This window comes from Arvicanthis niloticus, chromosome 23 (assembly GCF_011762505.2).
Source record: "Arvicanthis niloticus isolate mArvNil1 chromosome 23, mArvNil1.pat.X, whole genome shotgun sequence".
Classification (NCBI taxonomy): Eukaryota; Metazoa; Chordata; class Mammalia; order Rodentia; family Muridae; genus Arvicanthis; species Arvicanthis niloticus.
Genome location: NC_133430.1, coordinates 15,448,290 through 15,470,793, shown reverse-complemented (window position 1 = coordinate 15,470,793; position 22,504 = coordinate 15,448,290). Strand labels below are relative to the sequence as shown.

At 43.0% G+C, this 22,504-nt stretch overlaps 1 protein-coding gene across 14 annotated transcripts in view; it reads left to right on the top strand.

Annotated features, from left to right (window-relative positions):
• Window positions 1-22,504, top strand: part of Unc79 (unc-79 subunit of NALCN channel complex) — a 229,516-nt gene that overhangs the window by 182,774 nt on the left and 24,238 nt on the right. For all 14 annotated transcript variants that reach the window (XM_076921337.1, XM_076921329.1, XM_076921327.1 and 11 more), the window contains 6 exons: window positions 2,876-2,988; window positions 3,073-3,158; window positions 3,706-3,879; window positions 7,466-7,534; window positions 10,181-10,291; window positions 18,959-19,063. In XM_076921337.1, the coding sequence (XP_076777452.1) occupies window positions 2,876-2,988; window positions 3,073-3,158; window positions 3,706-3,879; window positions 7,466-7,534; window positions 10,181-10,291; window positions 18,959-19,063 (658 nt within the window). The remainder of the gene's footprint in view (window positions 1-2,875; window positions 2,989-3,072; window positions 3,159-3,705; window positions 3,880-7,465; window positions 7,535-10,180; window positions 10,292-18,958; window positions 19,064-22,504) is intronic.

The window sequence follows — 22,504 nt, the reverse complement described above, 5'->3', positions numbered from 1 at the left end:
CTGTTATGAATTGTAATGTAAATATCTCATGCACAAAATATCTGATATGCAACCCCCAAAAGGATGTGACCTGCAGGTTGAGAACCACTGATCTGGTGCCACATGGTCTGGATTATAGTGGTGAGGCTTGGCATCAGGTTGCCAGGGTATTTCTTCCTTAGTTCCTTCCTTCCTTCCTTTCTTCCTTTTTTTTTTTTCCAGATTCATTTAGCCATATAGATTCTTTAAATTCCCACATTAGTTTCTCCCTTTTTTTTTTTTTTTTTTTTTTCTGTCTTAGCTTTTCAAGACAGTGTATTGCTCTGAGCCCTGGCTGGCCTCAACATTGTGGTGATTCTCCGTCCTCTGTCTTCCTACTGTTGACACAACAGGCATCAGTACTACACTGTGCCCAAGCTTCTCTTTGTTTAGACAAAATGGTTACTGAAGTTGACAGTGTACATTAATTTGGGAATAACTGATAGAACCATGTTGGATTGTTCAGCTAATGAGCAATATATATATATATATATATATATATATATATATATTTTTTTTTCCTCTCATTAATTTTTAACTTACTCTCAGCTATGATTTTGAAATTGACATATGTCAAGGATGTCATCCTTAAGAATGCCATCCAGGTCCTGTGAGACAAAGCCTCTTATTGGTCTAGAGGTTCCAGTTAGGCTAGACTGGTTGGTCAGTGAGCCCCTGTGATCCCCTGTCTTCACCTCCTCAGTGCTGGGATCCCCAGTGTGCACTACAAACACCTTTCCCTGTTATGAGGATTCCAGGTTCAAACGCAGACCGTGGGACTTGTAAGGCGAGTTTTGTCTAGGCTGAGCCATCAGCCCAGTCCCTAGGCAATGTTCAGTAGTGGTCTTATAGATCTTTGGTTAAATTTTAAATTTTGTAATTTTGTAAATTTTTTGTTAAATCTTTGTATTTGGGGCTGGAGAGACAGCTCAGTGATTAGGAGTGGTCCAGATGACCAGCTCACAACCCCAGTCTGTAACCCAGTTCCAAGGGATCTGACACCCTCACACAGACATATGTACATGCAGGCAAAACTCCAATGCACCAATAAATAAGTCATTTAAAAAATCTTCAAATTTTAAATTTTGTTAATCTTTTGTTAGATCTTGTTAAATTGATCCCTAAGAATTCTATGTATTTTAGAGCCAATGTAAATTGAATTTTGAAAGAAATAATTTTCTATTTTTTTTCTGGTGGAACAGTAGATTTTTCTGGATTAGTGTTGTATCCTAGCTGAATTCACACACAAGCTCTACAGGTTCCTTAGACTTCTAGACTTTATAGACTCCTTACGATTTTATTTTGTTTGGAAAGCATTATATCACCTACCAAAAATATGTTTTACTATCTCCTTCCTGATATTTTTGGGTTTTGTTACCTTATCACAGTTGGTGGAGCCACCAGCACCATAAGGGATGTAGAAGTGGCCGGTCCTGTTTTGTTTCCTGCCTTCAGCATCTCATTCTGGTTATGTGTTAGCCAAGGTTTTTATTTGTTGTTTTTTTGTTTTCCCAGAGACACTTTTTAACAAACTGAGAGTGTTTCCTTCTATTTCCAATATGTTGAGTATTTTAATGCTCATGTGTTTTTTTTTATCTTAACATGTTGAATTACATTGTTTTCTTCTCTTCTTTTGTGTGTGTATAGCATGTGTATTTATATGTGACAGTTCACATGTATGTGAGTGTGTATGTGGGTGTGCATGCCTGTAGCTGTATATGCATTTGCATGTGGAGGCCCAAAGTTGATACCAGGACTCTTCCTTGGTCATTCTTTCATCTTATACTTTGAGGGATGGTCTCTCTATCAAGCCTCAGAGCTTGCTGACGAAGCTAGTCTGGATAGGAAGCTTGTTCATGCAGGGGATCCCCAATCTCCATCTTTTGGGGCTCAAGTTATAGGTGGTTCACCATGCCCACATGAAGGATCTGAACTCTGGTCCTCTTCCTTGCCTTCTCCCCAGCCCCTACATTGATTGTGAAATTATTCTGGCATTCTATGGCTAAACCCACTTGGTTGTGATGTATTATCCTGGTCACCTATAGTCAGATGCAGTGTCCAGAGGAATACTGTGCTGTGTGTTCTCTTCCTGTTCCTTTGTGTTTATCTATTCAGATAACAGTTTTATCTGATGTTAGTTTTAGGGCTATGGGGACCTCATGAAACAAATAGCCAAGGTTTCCCTTGTTCTGTTTCCTTAAGTTAGTCATAGTTTAGGGTTCTGTTTTCCCTCAAGGTCACCTTTGAACCAACATCCCAGGGTGGACTTGGCATAATGAGGCAGAAGCTGATGTACCTAGCTTAGGACAGCTTCTTGCCCTTCATCCACTTAGGATCTTTTATTTCTTCCTTCTGGTAATGTATTCCCTCACCCAACCAAATCAGGATTTATTCTTTTGGTGCTTTTGTCTAAGAGGTCGAGCCGTGTGAAACTCTCGGCTCCTTCTTGCCATAAGCGCCAGCTCAGATGCTCCAAGAGAACATGGCGGGTCTCCTAAAAGAAATGAGGATGCCCTCACTGCATTCCTTCAGGGCAACTGTCTCTTGGCCTTGCTAAGTCCTTGCTGATAACTCTCCTCTACTTCTGGACATGTGGCCTTTGCAGGTCACTGGCTTTGGAATACTCAGCTGTACTTGGGGAGGCCTGGAATAATTCTGCTGTCACTTTGGCTCTTTATGGATCTGTCTGACAAATTGTCATGGAGTATTAGGTTTGACTGCGGGTAATTTCATCTCGCTGAGGGAAATAGTGAACAAGATAGTGGATAAAACTGTGGGCTTCAGAGCCTAACCTCTAAACCACTGCACACACGCGTGTTGGCCCATAGCTTGTATTTTCCTCTCTGTTTGAACGCAGCATGATGGTTCCAGGCAATGCAGCAGGTGTGGCCAAGCAGTTTCTCCGCTGTATCTTCCATCAGCTGGCCCCCAACGGCATCTTCCCTCAGCTCTTCCAGAGTGCCATCAAAGGTAACTCACTCCCCGAGGACCCAGACACCGCAAACCTGGCCAGTCCCCGGAAACCCCACTAAATCTGACCGCTTATCTTTACAGATGGGACTTTTTTACGGACCTTAGCCACATCTCTCATGGACTTCAATGAGCTGAGCTCAATTGCTGCCCTCAGTCAGCTCTTGGAGGTAGGTTTGTGTGAAAGGTACCCTAGTCCCCAGGCAAAGTCATGTACCACACCTATCTCCCTCCGTGAGGCACCCCTGAACTGCTTCACAGTGCAGTCTTGTATCTCAAGATTGGCTTGAGGTCTTTATGAGTTATGTAGAAAAGTCCCGGACTGCTTCATCATGCCCAGCTGTTGCTAGGAAGAAAGCAGCAGCTGCTATTATCAATAGCTCCAGTCTTTATTCTGGAAGATTCTTTCCAGAAGGCATCATGCATTACCTTCTTAGCACCTACCACACCAGGTATATATCCTTAGATAGTTCTTAATTTCGTGATCCCATTTAACCTCATGGACGTAAAGATTCCTAGTTTTGCCCCTGCAGTTTTTCTAAACATAGCTGGCTTTTCTTCTATATTCCTTCTGCCTGTTTGAACAATCGGCCTGTGTAGAGGACTGTCCAGCATGTTAATAGTGTGAATATTTAAGATTTCTAAGCAAACCTTCACTGGGTAACTTTACGATTCATGTTCTGCTTCAGTTGATTGCCTATGCTTTTGTGTTTTTAGGGTCTAAATAACAAAAAGAATTTACCAGCAGGGGGTGCTATGATTCGCTGTTTGGAAAACATTGCCACGTTCATGGAAGCTCTGCCCATGGATTCTCCTAGCAGCCTCTGGACCACAATCAGCAACCAGTTTCAGACATTTTTTGCCAAGCTGCCTTGTGTTTTACCTCTGAAGGTGAGCTCAGCCCACATTTTTTAGCTTCCATTACTTTCTGCCCATCTGCTCACAGAGACCAACAGGTGAAGCACGATCAGGTGATAGATCCCAAAGGGCTGGGGGAGATCCGTCTGCTAGAGTGGAGAGAATTATTCAGGTCATCCACATTCCACTGTCCACAGCATGGAGTGGACACTTTACTTGCTGATAATGAAGGTTGCCAGTGGCCACATGGTTTTTAGTCGAATGCCAACAGACTGTAGTTTGTTTCTCTCCTTTCTTTCTTTTAAAATTTGTGTTCATTTTCATTTTCCGTGAGGGGGGCTAGAACTCAGCGTCCTGTGCGTGCTAGATAATCATTCTATTACTGAACGTTATCCCCAGTCTTTAGATGGCCTTTATGCAGAAACTTTTTTCTCAAGTGGATATCCAATAGGCAAGGAAATTGATAGTTTTATCTAAAAGGAATCCAGACATAGGTAAAGCGTTAGCTTTAGAGAATTATTTAAAATGACATGTGGGTTGTTTGTTTGTTTGTTTGGTTTTGAGTAATGTTCAGGAAAGAGTAAGATGATATTCAGTGGTTGATCTGTAATTCAAAGATCATTATCATCATGGACCTGATAATAAAAAATAAAAGAAAAAAAGGAAGAAAGAAAAGCAGGAGCTTGTTTTATTAATGCTGGAGAAACCAATAAAACATGTTCTTTCTGTATGTCATCAAATAAGGAGTTGCACATTAAGAGAGGAGGTGTGAGTTGTAATTGCTCCGTGGAGATGGGGTGAAGATCAGAGCCCACTCCTCCTGACTCTTGGGCTCTTTGTACGACTGTACACTGTTGTAAAGCCAGAAAGCTGCAAGCATTTGTATCTCCAGAACCTGGACCAGGAGGTAGCCAGCCTTGACAGAGCTAGTTCTATGACCCTTGTTCTGCTAGGGTTGTGTGATTTCTACACATAACTCATAGATAAAATTACTTACATCCAAACAAAACCGGATCACTTGTTCATCTGACCAGTGAGGTCACATGTTGGTACTTCTGGAATAAATGCCTCGTATGTGTAAGATGTTGCAAAGGTTCGCTAACCGTGGTAACCACAGTTGTTGAACTAGTGGATGCTGACAGGGATGCCATGACTTTAACTTGTTGAGTGCTGCTGCTTCGGACTCAAAGGGACTGTGGGAAGCAGTGCAAAAGAAGGTTTCTGTATCACAGCTCTCTGTGATACTTGTTTATCCATACCTTAAAGTAAATGAACAAATCGAATTGAAGAGGACTAGTCCTGGGCTAGCAAGATAGCTAAGGGACTAAGAGTGCTTGCTACCAAGCCTGACAGTCTGAGTTTGATTCCCAAGTCCCCCACAATGGATGGAAGAACTGACACGCAAAGACTTCTCTCTAAAGTCCATATCTGTGCCACGACACATGTGCACACACACACACACATTTTAACATGGCCACACAGAACCCCCTTAGACAAGAGTCATTCTGCAACATTCTTTGCTGATGAGCCATTCAGAAGCATCCAGAAACACCCATTCTGATAAATAGTGAACATGCTGAACTCGATACCGACCAGCAGGGAGAGCTGCTGCTGTAAACAACCAGCATGCCTAATTTGTGACAATCAGCTGCGCCTGCAGGGACCCCACCCTTAATGAGTGGAGTGGTGTGGTGAGAGGCCAGGTACTAAGGAGAACTGAGGCCCTTGACAGCGTTAATGCACGGCTCCTACAGAGGGCTGCGCTCCTCTCCTGCTGATGGTGGTTATGTGGGAACAAGCCTCGGCATATGGATCTTTTTGTTTCTTCCTAAGATGACATTTTCTGGCTTTTAAGTCACTAGGGTTTGGCCTCATCAGCAGCTAGTTTTCAGCTCCTGCTTTAAAGTAAGTAAATGTCACACCAATTCTGAAGGGTATTGGCATATTGAACAGGCCTAGGTTCTTTTAAAAGATACTTAGAAAATACTGCCAGGATTTGTGTAAGAGTGTTCCCTACTAGGTCAGATCTGAGAACTGATTCTGTTATGTCCTCAATCTCTTGGGGAAAATATTCTCCACGGAAACTCTGGCAGTTTGCTTTTGAGGGGTCTCACTGAAGTGGATCCCAGACTTCGGTTTTCCCCCATAAAGACAGAGAGGGCTGCGACTGGTCAAAGTGTGGCCTGAGGATTTGCATTTGAACAAATGCAAATTTCAATTGACAGACAAGCTGCTGGTCCAGGGATCCTAGCTGATCCTCTGGCTTAGTCTATACTATGTGGAAGGGGTCAGTGCCCACTGTAGAAACCTTGCAGTAAGAATATGCTTGCAACAATGTTGCTGAAAGGATATGCTTCTAACAGAATATGCTTGCAACAATGTTGCTGAAAGAATGTGCTTCCAACAGAATATGCTTGCAACAATGTTGCTGAAAGAATATGCTTCCAACAGTAAATGGCAGTTTGGTATTTGTGCTCTGCCATTTCCTCCCAATTGCTGCAAGCTGGGGGCAGGGGGGGGGTGTGTTGTTAAAGCATATTTTGATGTAGAATATTGCAAAGCATGGTTTTCTCTCTCAGAAATTTTGCTGCTTTTCTCCAGGTTCCAGGTCATGTCTTTTCCTGACAAAGGGAAGGTGACTTCCCTCCTAGGGACTGGGAACAGTACCACACCTTTTGACTGTGCACAAGGACCAAGTTTAACCCCCAACCTTGTGAAAAATTAAAATAAGAAGCAAATCCCAGAGAAAGGGTGAAAAAAACTGGGTCTTACTTGGACTAATAATTTCTATAGTTTTTCGCCCCAAAATAGCTTTTCATAATTTAGTGTACTTCCTTAGACTAGTATACATTTAACACCTGCCTACTTACCTGTGTGTCTACCTGACATCTCTCTATCACCTGTTCATCCACCTATCTGCCCATCTATCCATTTGTCCATCCATTTGTCCATCCATACATCCATACACTCATCTATCCATCCAGTTCTTCATCCAACTTTCTATATCATTTAATTCTAGAACGATATCTGTGAGAAATAGTTCCAGTGCTATGTTTATTTATTTAATTTATTTAATAATTATTTTAATTTTATGTCATTTTTATTGAAATCCTTATCTGAAAATGATTATTTTTATTATAAGAAACAGTAGCGCTATAGTTACAGTAAGACTTGTGTGTGCTGTGTGCATGTGTGTGTGTGTATGTGTGTATGAGTGTGTATGTATGTGTAAATTGCTGTGGGTATGTGATCATGTGGAGGCCAGAGGTCAGCATTGGGAGTCACTCTTTAGGCATGGTCCACCATGTCTTTGAGAAGGACTCTCTTCCTGGCCTAAGCTCACTGAGTTAGCCAGGTTGGCTGACCAGCAGGGCCCCAGGAATCTCAATACCTTCACCACCCTAACCCTATGATTATAAACACCTGCCAACACACCCAGTTCTTTTACATGGGTTCTAGAGAGCAAGTTTGGGGCTTTATGCCTGTGTGACAAGCCCTTTACTGACTGAGCCACCACCCCAGACCCACATTCTTCCTTTTGCAAAATAAATGCAGAAAATATTTGAAGCAAAGGAAACATTGAGAGCTGACCTTTTCATCTGTTCATATCTGTTCACAGTGTTCTTTAGATTCCAGTTTGAGAATTATGATTTGCCTCTTGAAGATACCTTCTACCAATGCCACAAGGGTATGTATTTTTTTTTTGTTTTGTTTTGTTTTAAAGTACTTCAAAAAAGCCTGACCCGTTGGTTATTTGATTACTTTATAACTGAAAGACTGGCAGATAGCACTACTGATAACATGGTTGCTGTGTACAGAATGACCCCATTAGCATCATGCTAGGTCAGCATCTAACATCCTGCAATGCTACTGTTTGTAGCCATTCATCCTGATTTAACCCATTCATCCTGGTCTAGTCTACCACTCCATCCTTCAGATTACCAACTAACTGAGCCTTTAAATAGGGTTGTGTTGGTTCCTTAGCTAAAAGTCTTTGATGACTTCTGATTTCTTTCAGGATAATGTTTAAATTCCTTAATATAGCATACAGTCACATCCCTTCTCACCATCCCACCTTCCCAGTCTAATCTCTGTTCCATTCATCCATGCCTCCCATGCAGCTTCAAAGTCAGCATCACTATCATCATGACGACAGTGGACACTGTCTGTTGAATGCTCCTGTATTGTGTCTAGTGCTTTACACACATAATCTTAGTTTCAGACCCTTAACTTTGTTTAGGCTATTCCCTTTGCCTGACATACTTCAAACCCTTGTCAGTGTGCTGAACACCTTTTCATCCTTCGAGTCCCATTTAAGGGTTCTGAATGCTCATATTATCTGTAGGAAGCACCTCCTTGATTGAGCTTTTAGTATTCACACTGACAGTTTCCTACAGATGCCAGGGAGATCATGAACCTTGTGGGGGTGTTCAGGACTGTTTCTCATTTCCTTTTATACCCTGCTCACATATCTTGGCTGCTTCCTGTGCAACAGTACAAAAGTTTGTTTTATGATAGTGCATAATTACTAGCTCATCATCTACTAATAATGCACATGTCTTACAGCTATTTACTTTACCTATGTTTTCACAGAGTCACAGTTCATGCTAGCTGGTTGAGAGATTAGCCAGTCTGTGATTGTACTTGAGAAAGACAGGCTCAGAAGCAACATGTCTAACCAAGGTCATAGAGCTAGTTTGTGAATATCTGAAACCAGCATAGGCCCTTTGAGAGCAAGTTTCTAGGTTTTTCTGCTGTGCTGTGTTGTCATTTAGCTGTTGTTTAGGTTTCCATATAAACCAGAATATAGCTTCTATCTATAGGCCCCATTTCAAAGTTTCTTTAAGGTTTTCTATATGAAAAGTACCACAAAGATTTCTATAGAGGAGAACCAATAAATGAAAAACACACCCATTCTCAGGGGGCTAACAACAAGCAATGAGCCGGTTTTTACGTAAATGTAAAAGGAACCTCAGAAAGTTTCATATCTGGGCTGAAGAGAAAGCTTAACAATTAAGAGTGCTTGCTGCTTTTACAGACCCCAAGTTTGTTTCCAGGCACCCATGTCAGGCAGCTAACACTCCCTTGTAACTTCAGTTCCAGAGGATCTGATGCCCTCTTCTGGCTTCCTTAGGCTCCTGTACACACACACACACACACGTAAATAAAAATAATCTAAATTTTTAAAAATAAGTTCATATCCAGAGGTGCAAAGATGCTTGAAGGGTAAAAAGCCCTTGGCAACAAGCATAACTTCCTGAGTTCCCATCACCAGAACTCACATAAGAGCTGAATGTCAGACAGGGGCTTTGAGAGAGGACAAAAGAGATTCTGCCTGAAACAAGATGGAAAGTGAAGACAGCTACCCGAGGTTATCCTCTGACCTCTAGAGGTGCACCATGGCATGAACACACACTCACACGTGAATGCACACCAAGTAAATGTTTTAAAAATGTTTATATCTTCTTATTGAATCATTCTTTTTCTGGAAGTGTATTTTAAGGAGGACCATTGAAGTGAAAATTTCATGCAGACGTATTTGTCGAGGTGTTGTTTTCAGTGTGGCTATTAAGCTGGATGGTTCTGAAGAATTAAGTAGCACTTTAATCTCTTACTTTGTTAATAAAGTATGGATTGTGTATGTCTGTATCTAGATCCAAGGTTCCAACTAAGAAGGTAGAATCAAGAGCCAGAGCCTGCGTTCTCCCTGGCTCCTGGGATTGTCAGAAGAACTTTGGATAGGACAAACAGTGAGGAGGCACTGAGGTCTGCCCAGCACCCAGTGGGTGCTTACAAAACATGAGTGACTCGTAAAAGCCTACAAGACTAAAACTTGGCCCTGATGGTAGAGGTCAGATAAGAAAACAAACAGACAACTTCCCTATGATAAATACCTGCAGGAAACTGGGCAGCAGGAACTATGGCTGAACTCATGGGCCTTGGTGATACACACGGGGCTTCTCAAGAGTGTAACTGATGGATATGGGTCTGAGCAGCACCAGCTGCCTGAGGGTTCAGAGGAACAGATTGAGTGACTCTAACACAGCCTCAGAGAGATGGGATTGCCTGGCTTGGCATGAGGACAGAGCCATCTTTACCTTGTTTTGTAAATGATGCCTCACATGAGAAAATGTGAGGGTCCCCCCCCCACACACACACACACAATAAAGTAACTGTATCATTCTCTTTGAATTGTTGGTTGATTTGTTAGGCCAGCAGAGTGGCCATCAACAGCTGCTTGCATTGAATTTCTAACAAAAACAACTCTTGCAGTTTAGGTGCAATAAGACTTTGTAGAATGGGGAAGTAAGTAAGTCATGTGATCTCACTGCAGAGTTTGTTGGAGCCATTTTCCAAGCTGCTGAGCTTCGTTATTCAGAATGCGGTCTTCACGCTGGCCTACCTGGTGGAGTTGTGTGGTCTGTGCTACCGAGCATTCACAAAGGTAAGCCTCCCATGTATTCCCACGACCCCAGAGACAGGAGTGGCAAACCCCTGTCAGCTTAGCTGATGGCACAGTGAGCTGTTTGAGGTCTGCTTGGATACTTTACACATGCATACATTAAATGGTTCTGAAATGTTCAGATTGAGAGACTGAGGCCGCATGGCTTAGCAAACAAGAGTAAATGGCTTAAGTGACCTCATAAAGACTTTTTCAAGTTTGTTAGAGCATCATTAGTGGGCAGACAATCACTGTGTGTCCTTCTTTATAGCTGAAGAAGAAAAAAGTAGTAGCTCTAAATTTGTAAAAGCCTCTGGTATGCTCCCGTGTTTGTGTCCCAGCTCTGGGTTCTTGGCCTCTAAGATAAGACTCTTAGTCAGGGTTCCTCTGCTGGACTGTCTTTAACACCTCTCTCCCATGCCTGAGCAAATGGAAAAGTACTTCCTGTCCAGTGGTTATGGCTGCCTTATCATGGCTGATGGGCACTGGCCTCAGGAAGTGCAGGCAGCAGGGGACAGTGGGGTCCTTCCCACCCTGAGGATGCTGCAGTGTTCCCTTCCAAGGCCCAGTGTCCTGAACTTGTTCTCAATGGGCCTCTCTGTTTCTGTGAGCTCCTCCTGAACATGCAGAGCGTTCTCTATTTCTGTCGCGCCCTTCTATGAGCCCTTTCTTTTCCTCCCCAAACTCTCATTTTACAACAAAGCTTTCTTTCTATTTATAAAAAGCTCCCTGGTCATCTTTCTTACCAACTCGCACCCATTTCGCCATGCTAAGTGTTCCATGATAGCATTCTCTTTGGCCTTTCACATCCTAAGCTACTTACTGCCCTGCCTGGGGCACGCACTTTCTACCTCTCAAGGCAGTATTTTTTTTTCCCCTTTGCACATTCTCTTTGAGAAGTAACTCAACCCCCTTTTTCTTTTATGCTTAAAAAAGTGGATATACACAACACAGTCCCAAATTCAGTAAAATGCTTTATTTTTAGAAGTCGTTTTACTTAAAAAGAGTTCTATCTAATAGCACCTCCTTACGTAATCAAATGAGAAGACAGGAAAAAATAAAGAGCCCTGGTGACATCCTTTCCCGTCAGTCAGGCAGTCTAGAAAATCAGGAATCACCCCCACTGAAAAGACTAGAATTTGGATGAAATATAGTAATACTTTTATAATATTTACTTTAAATGTACGTTTGATGTTATAAGAATGACAGAGACAAATGAAGAGGGATTTGAGAACCCAAATGTGGCTCACGTAAGCAGGTTTGTGTCAGGGAACTAATGTCTTAGCAACAGGGTGTTTTGAGTGCCAATGTCCACACAAGAAAAGGGGATGGTGTTTTTAGTTCCATGTCAGGAGTTGGAGCCGAGTCATCACCCTCAGGAGCTCAGAACCCTTGCAAGCCTGTCTACTGGGTAAAGTAGTTTGAGAGGAATCCGTTTGTGATGTGGTAGTTGACAAGCAATGCTATGGATTTTAGCCTTCTAATGGAGAAATAATATAATGTCCTTTGAGAAATTAGTAAGCACAGGCAGATCATTGAAAAGAGTAATGGCTTGAATTTATGGTACTTGCAAGCTGCGACAGCGGCCAAACTGAAGTCACACAACACTGATGCTACTCCAGCAACAGGTGCAGAGCTTTGGCATCTCGGCAGAAGGAAACTCAGAGACAAACCTCAGGCATCTCTGGAGACAGGAGCCGGCAGCCAAGCCCCAGCAAGATTCCTGAGGCTAAAATCTTGAGGAGCATAAGTAATATAAACTCAATTCTGCCCAAGTAAAAATACTCACTAGGGACTAGATTAGGAGTCAATAAATAGTAATGATATTTCTCCCAAGACTATGAAAATTGTGAGGCGGGGGCTGTTGGAGTATATGCCATATTATAAGGGCATACGCCATTTTATAAGTATATAAAGGATTAAAGAAACAACCTGGAAAGAGATTTAGTCATTTAAAAGAAAAAAGGAATCAGGCCAACTTAAGCTTGATTAAAAAGGGAAAGATAATCACTGGCACAAAAAAAAAAAAAAAAAAAAAAAAAAAAACCCGCAATTGACAGGTTAAATAGCAAATTAGACATAGCTTAAAGGGAGAATTGGAGACATGGAAGAGCAGAAAGACATCGAAAAACATCGAGACAAAGATAAAAAGATAAAGATATAAAGGTCTAACATACATTAGATACATTAGGTAAATCTATAGAAAAACAGACTAGGTTTTTATCATTTCCATAGTTAATGAAAAACATCAGTTCTCTGATTTGGGATACAATGTGTCCGAAAGTATTACATCCTCCCATCTGTGCCCACTCACCTACTCCCACTCACCTGTGCCCACTCACCTGCTCCCACTCACCTGTTCCCATTCACCTGCTCCCACTCACCTGTGCCCATTCACCTGCTCCCTCTCACCTGTGCCCACTCACCTGTGCCCACTCACCTGCTCCCACTCACCTGTGCCCATTCACCTGCTCCCTCTCACCTGTGCCCACTCACCTGCTCCCACTCACCTGTGCCCACTCACCTGCTCCCACTCACCTGTGCCCATTCACCTGCTCCCACTCACCTGTGCCCATTCACCTGCTCCCTCTCACCTGTGCCCACTCACCTGCTCCCACTCACCTGTGCCCACTCACCTGCTCCCACTCACCTGTGCCCATTCACCTGCTCCCTCTCACCTGTGCCCACTCACCTGCTCCCACTCACCTGTGCCCACTCACCTGCTCCCACTCACCTGTGCCCACTCACCTGCTCCCACTCACCTGCGCCCACTCACCTACTCCCACTCACCTGTGCCCACTCACCTGCTCCCACTCACATGTGCCCACTCACCTGCTCCCACTCACCTGAACCCACTCACCTGCCCACTCAAATTGCACCTAAATGCTATTTTATATGACCAGCTGTGATTGAAACAAGCAAGAAAAAGACATGTTTTAAGAGCAACTGAGAGAACAAGCAGGCTGAAGGTAGACTTAACAGCAAACCTCACAATCCCAGAGGGAAATAGATTCCAGTGGGAAAGGTTTTAAAATGATATGAGGGAAAAAGAATTGTTTTCCTAGAATTCTCTATATTCTAAGAACACCTTTTAAGATCGAAGGCTAAGGAGGTATTCATGAGGAAGAAAAGAAAGTATCAATTGATTCTCATGGAGATTCATTTATATTTATTTTCTTTATATGTGTGAGTGCCTGCATCTGTGTATGTGCACCATGTGTGTGCCTGTTGCCCAAGGAGGCCAGAGGAAAGCACTGGATCCCATGGAGTTAGAGTTGCAGATATGAACTATTCAAGTGGGTGCCAGAAACTGAACCTGGATCTTCTGCAAGAGCAGTATTTGCTCTTTGCTGAGCCATCTCACCAGCCCCTGAAAATGTGAACATATTCTTACTAACATAATATTTCAAGATGTATTACAATTATAAGGAAATTGAACCAACAAAGAAGTTTTTGAAATATACAAAGGAAATTTACCAAAGAAATTAGTAAAATGTGTAAATCTAAGAGACCACTGACAACACAAAGCCACAGTAGTAATAATATTAAGTATGTTTAATATTAATAATACTATGTATAAAACAAAGGGCAATAAAATGCCAGCTAACAATAACCTAGATACAGGATGTGTGTGTGTCTGTCTGTATGTGCTTGTGTGTAACTCAGCAATGGATTTAAAGACCTCTCCCTATTGTTCATAAGAACAGGGATTAGATCTAACTTTAAACTCTTTTAACACATGTCAGTATTTTAAGTATAAACTCCAAAAGCTAGATATACACTATGCAAGTTCCAAACAAGTACAGGGATAAGATACAAATAAAAATTTAATTATTACAGAAGACACAGAACAAGCTGCTGGAGAGATGGCTCAGTGGTTAAGAGTGCTGACTGCTCTTCCAGAGGTCCTGAGTTCAATTCCCAGCAACCACACGGTGGCTCACAACCGTCTGTAATGGGGTCTGATGCTCTCTTCTGGTGTGTCTGAAGATAGAGTATATACATGACACACACACACACACACACACACACACACACACAAATATAATAAATATATAATAAAAATTAATAACATAAATAAAAAGAAAATGGAAATGAACTCTATAAACAGGGCAGTAGTCACAATGAATGTTTATTACTAACTAGCAATTGTCAGATTGGCTTTCAAAAATAGTTATATGTTAGCTATAAAAGACACCTAAAATACATCTAAAGACACTGAAAAGGTTTAAAACTAAAGAGTTACATAGACAGATGTGTGTCTGACTCAGAGTGACACAGTGTGAGTGTCGATGCACACAAACTGGGACTACTGACTGAGACTCTGAAAACTTTGCAATGCTGTTTTCACCGGTGTGCTTGTATGTACTTTCCCCAATTCTTACAAAGTGATGTGTCGGCAGTAGCACCTGAGGCTTGTTATAGTTGGCAGTTAAAATATAGTCTTAAGTCTAAAATCAAAACCATGTTTAAGAAAATTTAGAAGACTATTTAGTACCAATTGTGAAAATACTTCTTTCAAAATTGGAGCATTTTATAGTCACAGCCTATTGAGAAGCAAATTTAATATCGCATGTACTTGTGTGCACGTGTGTGCATGCACGTGCGTGTGTGTGTGTATGTGTGCATTTTCATGTGGGTACATGTATGTGCATATGGAGTCCCACAGTACATGCCGTGCGTCTTCTTCTCTGGCTCACTACGTCGTTTTTTGAGACAGGCTTTCTCAGTGCACCTGAACATCACCATTACCGGTTAGCTACCTGTCTTTGCCTCTCCAGCAGTGGGATTGCGAGCATTCACTGCCATGCTTGGCTTTTCTTGTTTTTTTTTTTTCCATGCATGTTGGGGATGTGAGCTTAGGTTCTTGTGCCCGCACAGCAAGCAATTTACCAACTGAGTATCTCCTCAGCCCCTGTCTTGAGTACTTTACTAGAAAGAAAGAAAAACTAAATGAACTGAACAGGCCAACCTACATAACAAGAGAGAGGGAAGGGGCTAAGGATAGTGTCACACAGATCCACAGAGGAGCCACAGAGCAAAGGTGGCCCATGGTCAGACCCTTGAGCACAGTGGTCAGGAAAAGCAGATAAGTGGGGCAGATACAGAGTATTGGCAAAGTGAACCATGGTGGTAGGCATGTGAGGGTTAAGACAATCAACTTTGAGCCAGTGCCTTGAGTTCTTGTACAGTACTGGTAGTTTAATACAGAAACATAATACGCAACAACCAGGGGAGAAGAGAAAAAGAAAGAGCGGATTACATGTAAGTGATGGAAAGATGGCAGAAAGATGGTGTGGACAGTTTAAAGCCTCTCACAGATGAACACCGTGCAGCCCTAGTGACGACATCCACTTAGGGTTTAGAAACATACCTGATCTGCACCCTATGCACACCAATAGAAGAGAACCTGGGATCGCTGCCCAAACACAGTCTACAGGCAGCAGACTGCTGATTCCAGCCAGCCAGGGGCAGCAGGGAAGGAGAAGACAGACCAGTGCCTGCAGGACTATAAAATAGGTGTACAACCAAACATTTACTGCTAATAAACCATGGGTGAGTTCATTTTAGAACAGTTATTGGGTTGGGCATGCACTTTTACCATTTATTACAGGTAAAAGAAAGGTTTTGGTGATGGCTCAGCAGTAACAACACATGCTTGCCCCTCGGAGGAATTAAGTAAGGTTCCCAGCACCAGTGTAGGGCAGCTTGCAGCTGCTCAGTACTCCAGTTCCAGGGGATTCAGCGCCATCTACTGGCAACTCCAGCCACCTGCACTCATAGACACATCCCCACACACATGCACCAACACATTAAAAATAAAAAATAAGTCTCTATTTTAAAAATTCTTATTAATGAGATGGATCTGCTTGTTTATTTTTATATAAAGAGTCAAATCTTACTGGAATATTTGATCCTGCAGGACATAGATCGTCTTTAATGGTTTTCAGAGTTGTTTGGTATTTTATTTTATTCTCATTGATGCTGAGAACCATGCTTTGCATAATGTGTAGCATGAGAGTTGCAGAAGTATATTCAAGGGTACCTCAGATTGTTAGAATTTTTTTTCTATTCCCAAGCTAAAATCCAATGTAGCAATTTTTAAAATGAGGTGTAAGTCAGCAACTGAAGCAGCAATTTTAAAATTAAGCATCCTAACTCCATGACTCAGAGATACACTCACTTGGCATATACATGCTAAGGAATTGTGGAGGGACCATCTTAAAAGTCTTTGTTCTGCAGAGCTAAACCGTATATTCTGTAAAAGCAGAGCTAAGCCATATATTCTGTAAAAGCAGAGCCTTTGTGTATACAGTAGAAGCACAGCAATTGATAGCATGTCGTAGCATGTGTTCTATACAGAGTACACCTACATGCTCAGTGCACAGGCGAATGCACGTGTGTGTGTGTGTGTGTGTGTGTGTGTGTATGTGCGCGTGTGCGTGTTATCAGAACAGAGGCTGAAACAGTCACACAATGCAATACAGATGAGAACAGCAGACACCTGGGATTCAACACACACTTAACTCTGAGTCAAGAAACCCTTGACTGTTGCCAATGCCAACCCCCCCCATGCCTTTTTTTTTCTTTGCCAGCCTTACATTGAGTCACATGATCCTAGATATAGTTGTACAATTGAAAAAGCTGTGGACAGAGTCATTTGAAGCTAGACTTCCACTTAACATGTTGAAAGGTTTTGTTTTAGAAAGCCAGAGAAATGGCTTTGTGACAAGGGCAGAGTCACCTGTTACAGAGCTTGATGACTTGAAATTGACACGTGTGTGTCACATGTGTGCAGAAAGAAATCACCAAGCCCTGCAAGTTGTCCTCTGCCCTACACACACAGATACACACAAACACGGGGGGGGGGGGAGAGGGAGAGGGAGAGGGAGAGGGAGAGGGAGAGGGAGAGGGAGAGGGAGAGAGAGAGAGAGAGAGAGAGAGAGATATTTTTAAATAGGGTATTTTTTTAAAGCTTCTCAGAAGCATCAGTATCATAGCCAGACATAGACACCATGAGGTTAGTGTGCAGAGAAGCAGAGTACTGTAGAGTTGTGAGTCTAGCCCTGAAGGCCAGTTGATCAGTGTGGACATGTGTCTGAGAGACTGAGCAGCAGTTTCAGAAGCTAGTGGGGGTAGAGACAAGCACCAGCTAGAGACTGGATTCCACATTCTCCAGGCATACGCTCTGTCTAGGGCCACAAACTAAGAAAGCCCAGAGTACACTTGATTTTGATGGACCCAACACAATGTTGGCTCCGAGGTTAAATCCACAAGACTCTCTGGGTACTAAGGTACCTATGGTCAGCCAGGAAAGGCCATGCACATCTGGGGATAGCAAGCAGAAAGTGCTTTGAAGGAAGAGAACGGATTAGGAAGAGCCTTATCTTCACCCTGCCTTTGAAGAGAAAGCCTTCCTCATACACTTAACAGTAACCAGCTATGCAAATGGAGACAGTGAGTGAAAGTAAGCACAGACCTCCCTGGAGCTCCTGATGGGTTTGCCATGTGCTTCTCTGTTTCATCAAGGAAAGCAAATCCCATTTCCATTCACTTAACTGGATGCTTACACACTACACACTTTCCACCATATGTGTAGTGTTAGATAATAAAGAAGACCTCCCTAGTGTTCAGTTGACAGTGAATTGTGCACAGCTGTACAATATAATATCAGTAAGCTGTTGACTCAAAAGAATGACTGTCTATCAAGGACTAATTAAAGAAAACAACACAAATAATCCTACGTTGAAAAGAAGGTGCTCGGGCTGGAGAGATGGCTCAGTGGTTTAGAGTACTGACTGCTCTTCCAGAGGTCCTGAGTTCAATTCCCAGCAACCACATGGTGGCTCACAGCCATCTGTAATGGAATCTGATGTCTTCTTCTGGTGTGTCTGAAGACAACTACAGTGTACTCACATACATAAAATAAATAAATCTTTAAAAGAAAAAGAAAAGAAGGTACTCACAGTATGTGATGGCACAGTACTAGGTTAAAAAAGACAACATTTCAACGAAAGTGTGCACGTGTATTCAGAATACAAAAACACAAAATAAGCAACAGATTCAGAGAGCAATGAGGACTTCAGAGAGGGAGGGACATGGCAAAAAGGGCTCTTGCAGGTGGCTCTGTTGAAGAAAAGGTTTTAGCAAGGGTGGATGGTGGGTGCGAAGAGTCTCCCATTGCCCCTGTTTCTCTGGACATTTGAAATCATGCGTGTCACAAAAGGAGAGTCTTGGCGGGAGCGTGGAGCTTTGTGAACAGCTGTGCATGCCTCTCTGTATCCTTTTGTATCGAAAAGCAGGCCCTTGGTTTTCTTTCATGCAGTTCTTGGACTCTGCTCCATGTGACTCAGAAGCAAATGCTGTGGTTTTGATATTTGAGAGAAATCCCACCACTTCTTATCCATTCTGTGATGTGTCCTTGTTGTAGCAGCAGCAGCAGCAGCAGCAGCAGCAGCAGCAGCAGCAGCAGCAGCAGCAGCAGCGGACTCCATCCGAACTTGGAACCATCTGTCTTTCAGTTCGAATTTGTTTCCGAGAAAGGCAGCCCGTTGCACTTTTAAACTCTGTTTCAAGTTTTCGATCTGTTAATTTTTGAGGCTCGCTTGGTGCAGATCATGTGGATTGGCTTTTGAAAATGACAGACGGTTTCTGTCTTATTTTACTTAGGAGCGAGATAAGTTCTACTTGTCTCGGAGCGTTGTTCTGGAACTTCTACAGGCCCTGAAGCTCAAGTCACCTTTGCCAGACACAAACCTCCTGCTGCTTGTCCAGGTAGGCCTGTGCTGCACACACAAAACCTCTCACAATCTTGCCTGTATGGGGGACAGGGAATGGAGGCCTGGGGCATGTGCCCAAGGCCAAAGCCTGTGTCTAGAGACAGGGGAGTCATGGTCTAATGCTCATTGTGTCCTTGACTCTTCCACTGGCAAAAAAAAAAAAAAAAAAAAAAAAGTAATTTTTCCCCCAATGTGGATCTATAAAAAAAGTAAAATAAAACAATAATTTTTCTCATTAAGAAACTTGCAATTCAGAGCTGGAGAGAGAGATGGTCATTAGGTTAAGAGCACTTGTTTGCTCTTGTAAGGGACCAAGTTTGGTTCCTTAGCACCCACATCTGACTCAGTCCAGCTCAAGGAGAGATCCAACAGTTTTTCTTGCTTCTGGGCTATATATGCATGTGTGCGCATGCACACACACACACACACACACACCCTTCTCCCCGAGAGAAGAGGAGTTTCAAATGAAGGAATTTAAAAAGAAAAGAAATTTCTAATTCATCATTTGCCAGGCAGCTCACACAATAGTGGGGAAATGGGACCAACAACGCCCAGGCAAGGTTTTTTTGTGTGGTCCAATGAGCATGCGCGAGAATCTTCTGTATTTATGAGCATGGGCCAAGCCAGACACAGCCAACGGCAGGATGTGCTGAGTCCATAGGGTAGGGATGAGAACCAGCTGCTGTGGCCCCACTAAGACGAGGGCTTGAAGGCCAGCACTGGAGACTTAATGACAGAGATACTGGGCTACACAGGAGGGGCTGAAGCCCTCTGCCCCCAGTGTCCTTAGCAGTGTCACAGGCAAGCCCATGTAAAAACCTCCAAGATAGGCTGTGACTAGTACCAGGAGGGAGAGAGATAAGGAAGGTCCTTGGGGGAAATTGTGAACAGGCAAGACTCTGTCCCATGTGCAATCAGGGAAAACCTTGTTGGGGACTTGTCAATTACAGTTGGGTCATCAAGGACAAGGGTCTGCCTGGTATGTCAGGTAGCCAGAGACCGCAAAGCTTCAAACAAGCTGGATGCTTGTTTGCCTGGGTGCTCTCCACAGCACTGGACAACTAACTGCCTTCAGTCTTGAGCGTATCTGTGTGGCTGATCTTCTTGGGGTCTGGCACCTCACACTGTAGCTGTTGCGGGCTGCTTTCTTTGAAGTACACGAGTCAACTGTAATAAGTGCTTATCACAAAGCCCGCAAAAGAACACTGATGGTTTCAATTACCCCGGAGCTGAAGGCAGCTGGGAAAACAGTGATTACTGTAGCACCGGGCGGTGTGTAAATAACAAAAACAAATTTGCTGTAACAAGGAAGAAGGCTAAACGTAGACATTCCTAGACGGGACTCAGGAATGTGTGTCCACCGTCTCACAAATACAACACGTTTAGGTTGTTGTTCTGGTTTTTTTTTAAGACTTAGTTTTATCCTGTAGTCTAGGCTAGCCTCAGCTCTTGCCCTAGCCTTCCAAGTACTAGGACTATATTTCCAAACTAATACACACACACACACACACACACACACACACATACACACACACATACACACACACACACAGAGGAGAGAGGGGTGATCATTAAGTTTAGAAATTATTCAGGTTGAAGCAGTTTTCATAAAAACACTACTACTCTGAGGGAACAGCTTTGTGACTAATGTTTCACCCTTCTCTAACGAAAAAATAAAAATAACCATCATGCCATTTTGAAGTAACCCATGCTCTCTAAGCTCTTAGAGTAAATCATTCTAGTTATTAACGAGATGAGTCCAAAGTGAGGCATAGCCTGAGGCCAGAGTAGCTTCCTTGTTCACTCAGGGGTCCTACCCCAGCTGTGGAGAGAGCTTTCCGTGGGTAAGGGAGAAGAGCCCCTGTCTTCCCTCTCACCTCCCCCTCCCCCATTTCCATGCCTGCTTCCTTCACATTTTACTGCTGGGCCTTCTAGCCATCTCCGTCTCTGGAGGGTGGCAAGGAGACACCCCACGCTCTCCTGGTTGTTCCTTGGCCAGAAGGTCTCAGCTTCATGCTGAGACCTTGCTCCACTCTTTCCTGGAGAGTAGTTTCAGCTTCCAGGACCTAGACAATCAGGAAGAGCAGAACATGTACCTGGGACCCTGGGGCATTGGCTTTCTTCACATGGATCAATGACTATATTCTGAGGACAGCAGGGTGTGTCTCTGTAACTGAAAACTACAACTTGGGAGACAGAAGAGGATGGCAGAGATGACAAAGTCCCCAGGTGACTGGCATGGTTCACAGCTCTGCCATCAGTAAGAAGAGCCTGTTACCCTGATACCAGATTCCACATTTACCCTTCAATCCTATGAAGAACTGGTACAGCAGGTTTTCAGCTGCCTCCCTAGAAGTACCTTCCTAGATGGATGAGTTTATCCCAACGGAACTTTAGTGCTCGTCTTTAATTGGTCTTCAGTGTGATGACAGTACTGTCAGACAGACAGTGTCCGACAGTGAATGCTTCCATGATAGTACAACATCTCCTTAAAAGTCACTGAAAAGACAAACTTCAAATCCAAACGGGTTTCCTCTGCTCCTCGGTTTAGAGAGTGGATTCCCTGCTAATTTGCATGCACCCCTCCCACGCTGTGGGATACCTGCACGTCCAAGTGCTGAGGGATCCTGTTGGTAAAAGGTTCTCTTTTTAAAAATAGGTTAGTTGTGGGCCGAGAACAAAGGTATAGCTGCTGTTTTTAATTCACACTGCTGATTGAGTTGCTAATACTAGCTGAGTTACTAATAACCCACCCAACGAGAGGTGATATAGAAGCTCTCTCTGTTTTGGGTATTCTTTGGTAATGGTGAACTTAGTGATGGGTGGTGCGCTTTTTTGTGTCCTTTTGTTTCTTGTGGAGTCACTCATATTTCAGTGGTATATTTCTCTCTGAAAGCATAGACTTCTCTTGGCTTTGTGTGGAACTCTTATCTTTGAGATTATAATGTAATTAATTACACCATCTCTTCCCTTTCCCTCCAAAGCCTCTCACACACTGCTCCTTGCTCTCTTTCAGATTCACGGCATCTTTTTTATTCACTGTTGCTACATGAAAGCACTTCACTTACTACACACACACACACACACACACACACACACACGCTTTAGTTGTATCTTTCTATTTGAGCAGTTCTATACGGTTACAGCAGAGGGCCATGCCAGTTTGTGCTTGGCAGCTAAAATGAAAATGAGATTTACTGAGTTCGGTTGTTCATATGCCTTAAAAATACACTGGACTGATGTACATTCATACCAGTACCTGGTTTTTTGTTTTTGTTTTTTGAGGATCCTGTACTTTTACTCTCTTTCAAGGGAAGTTCTCTTTTTTATTTTGACTTGTATAAGTCATGTCAGTTTTGAACCTGAGCTGGCAGGCACCTGCTGAAGGTGGAGCCTGGTGCTCACATCTGGCACTTCTTTGCTAACCTCCCTTGTT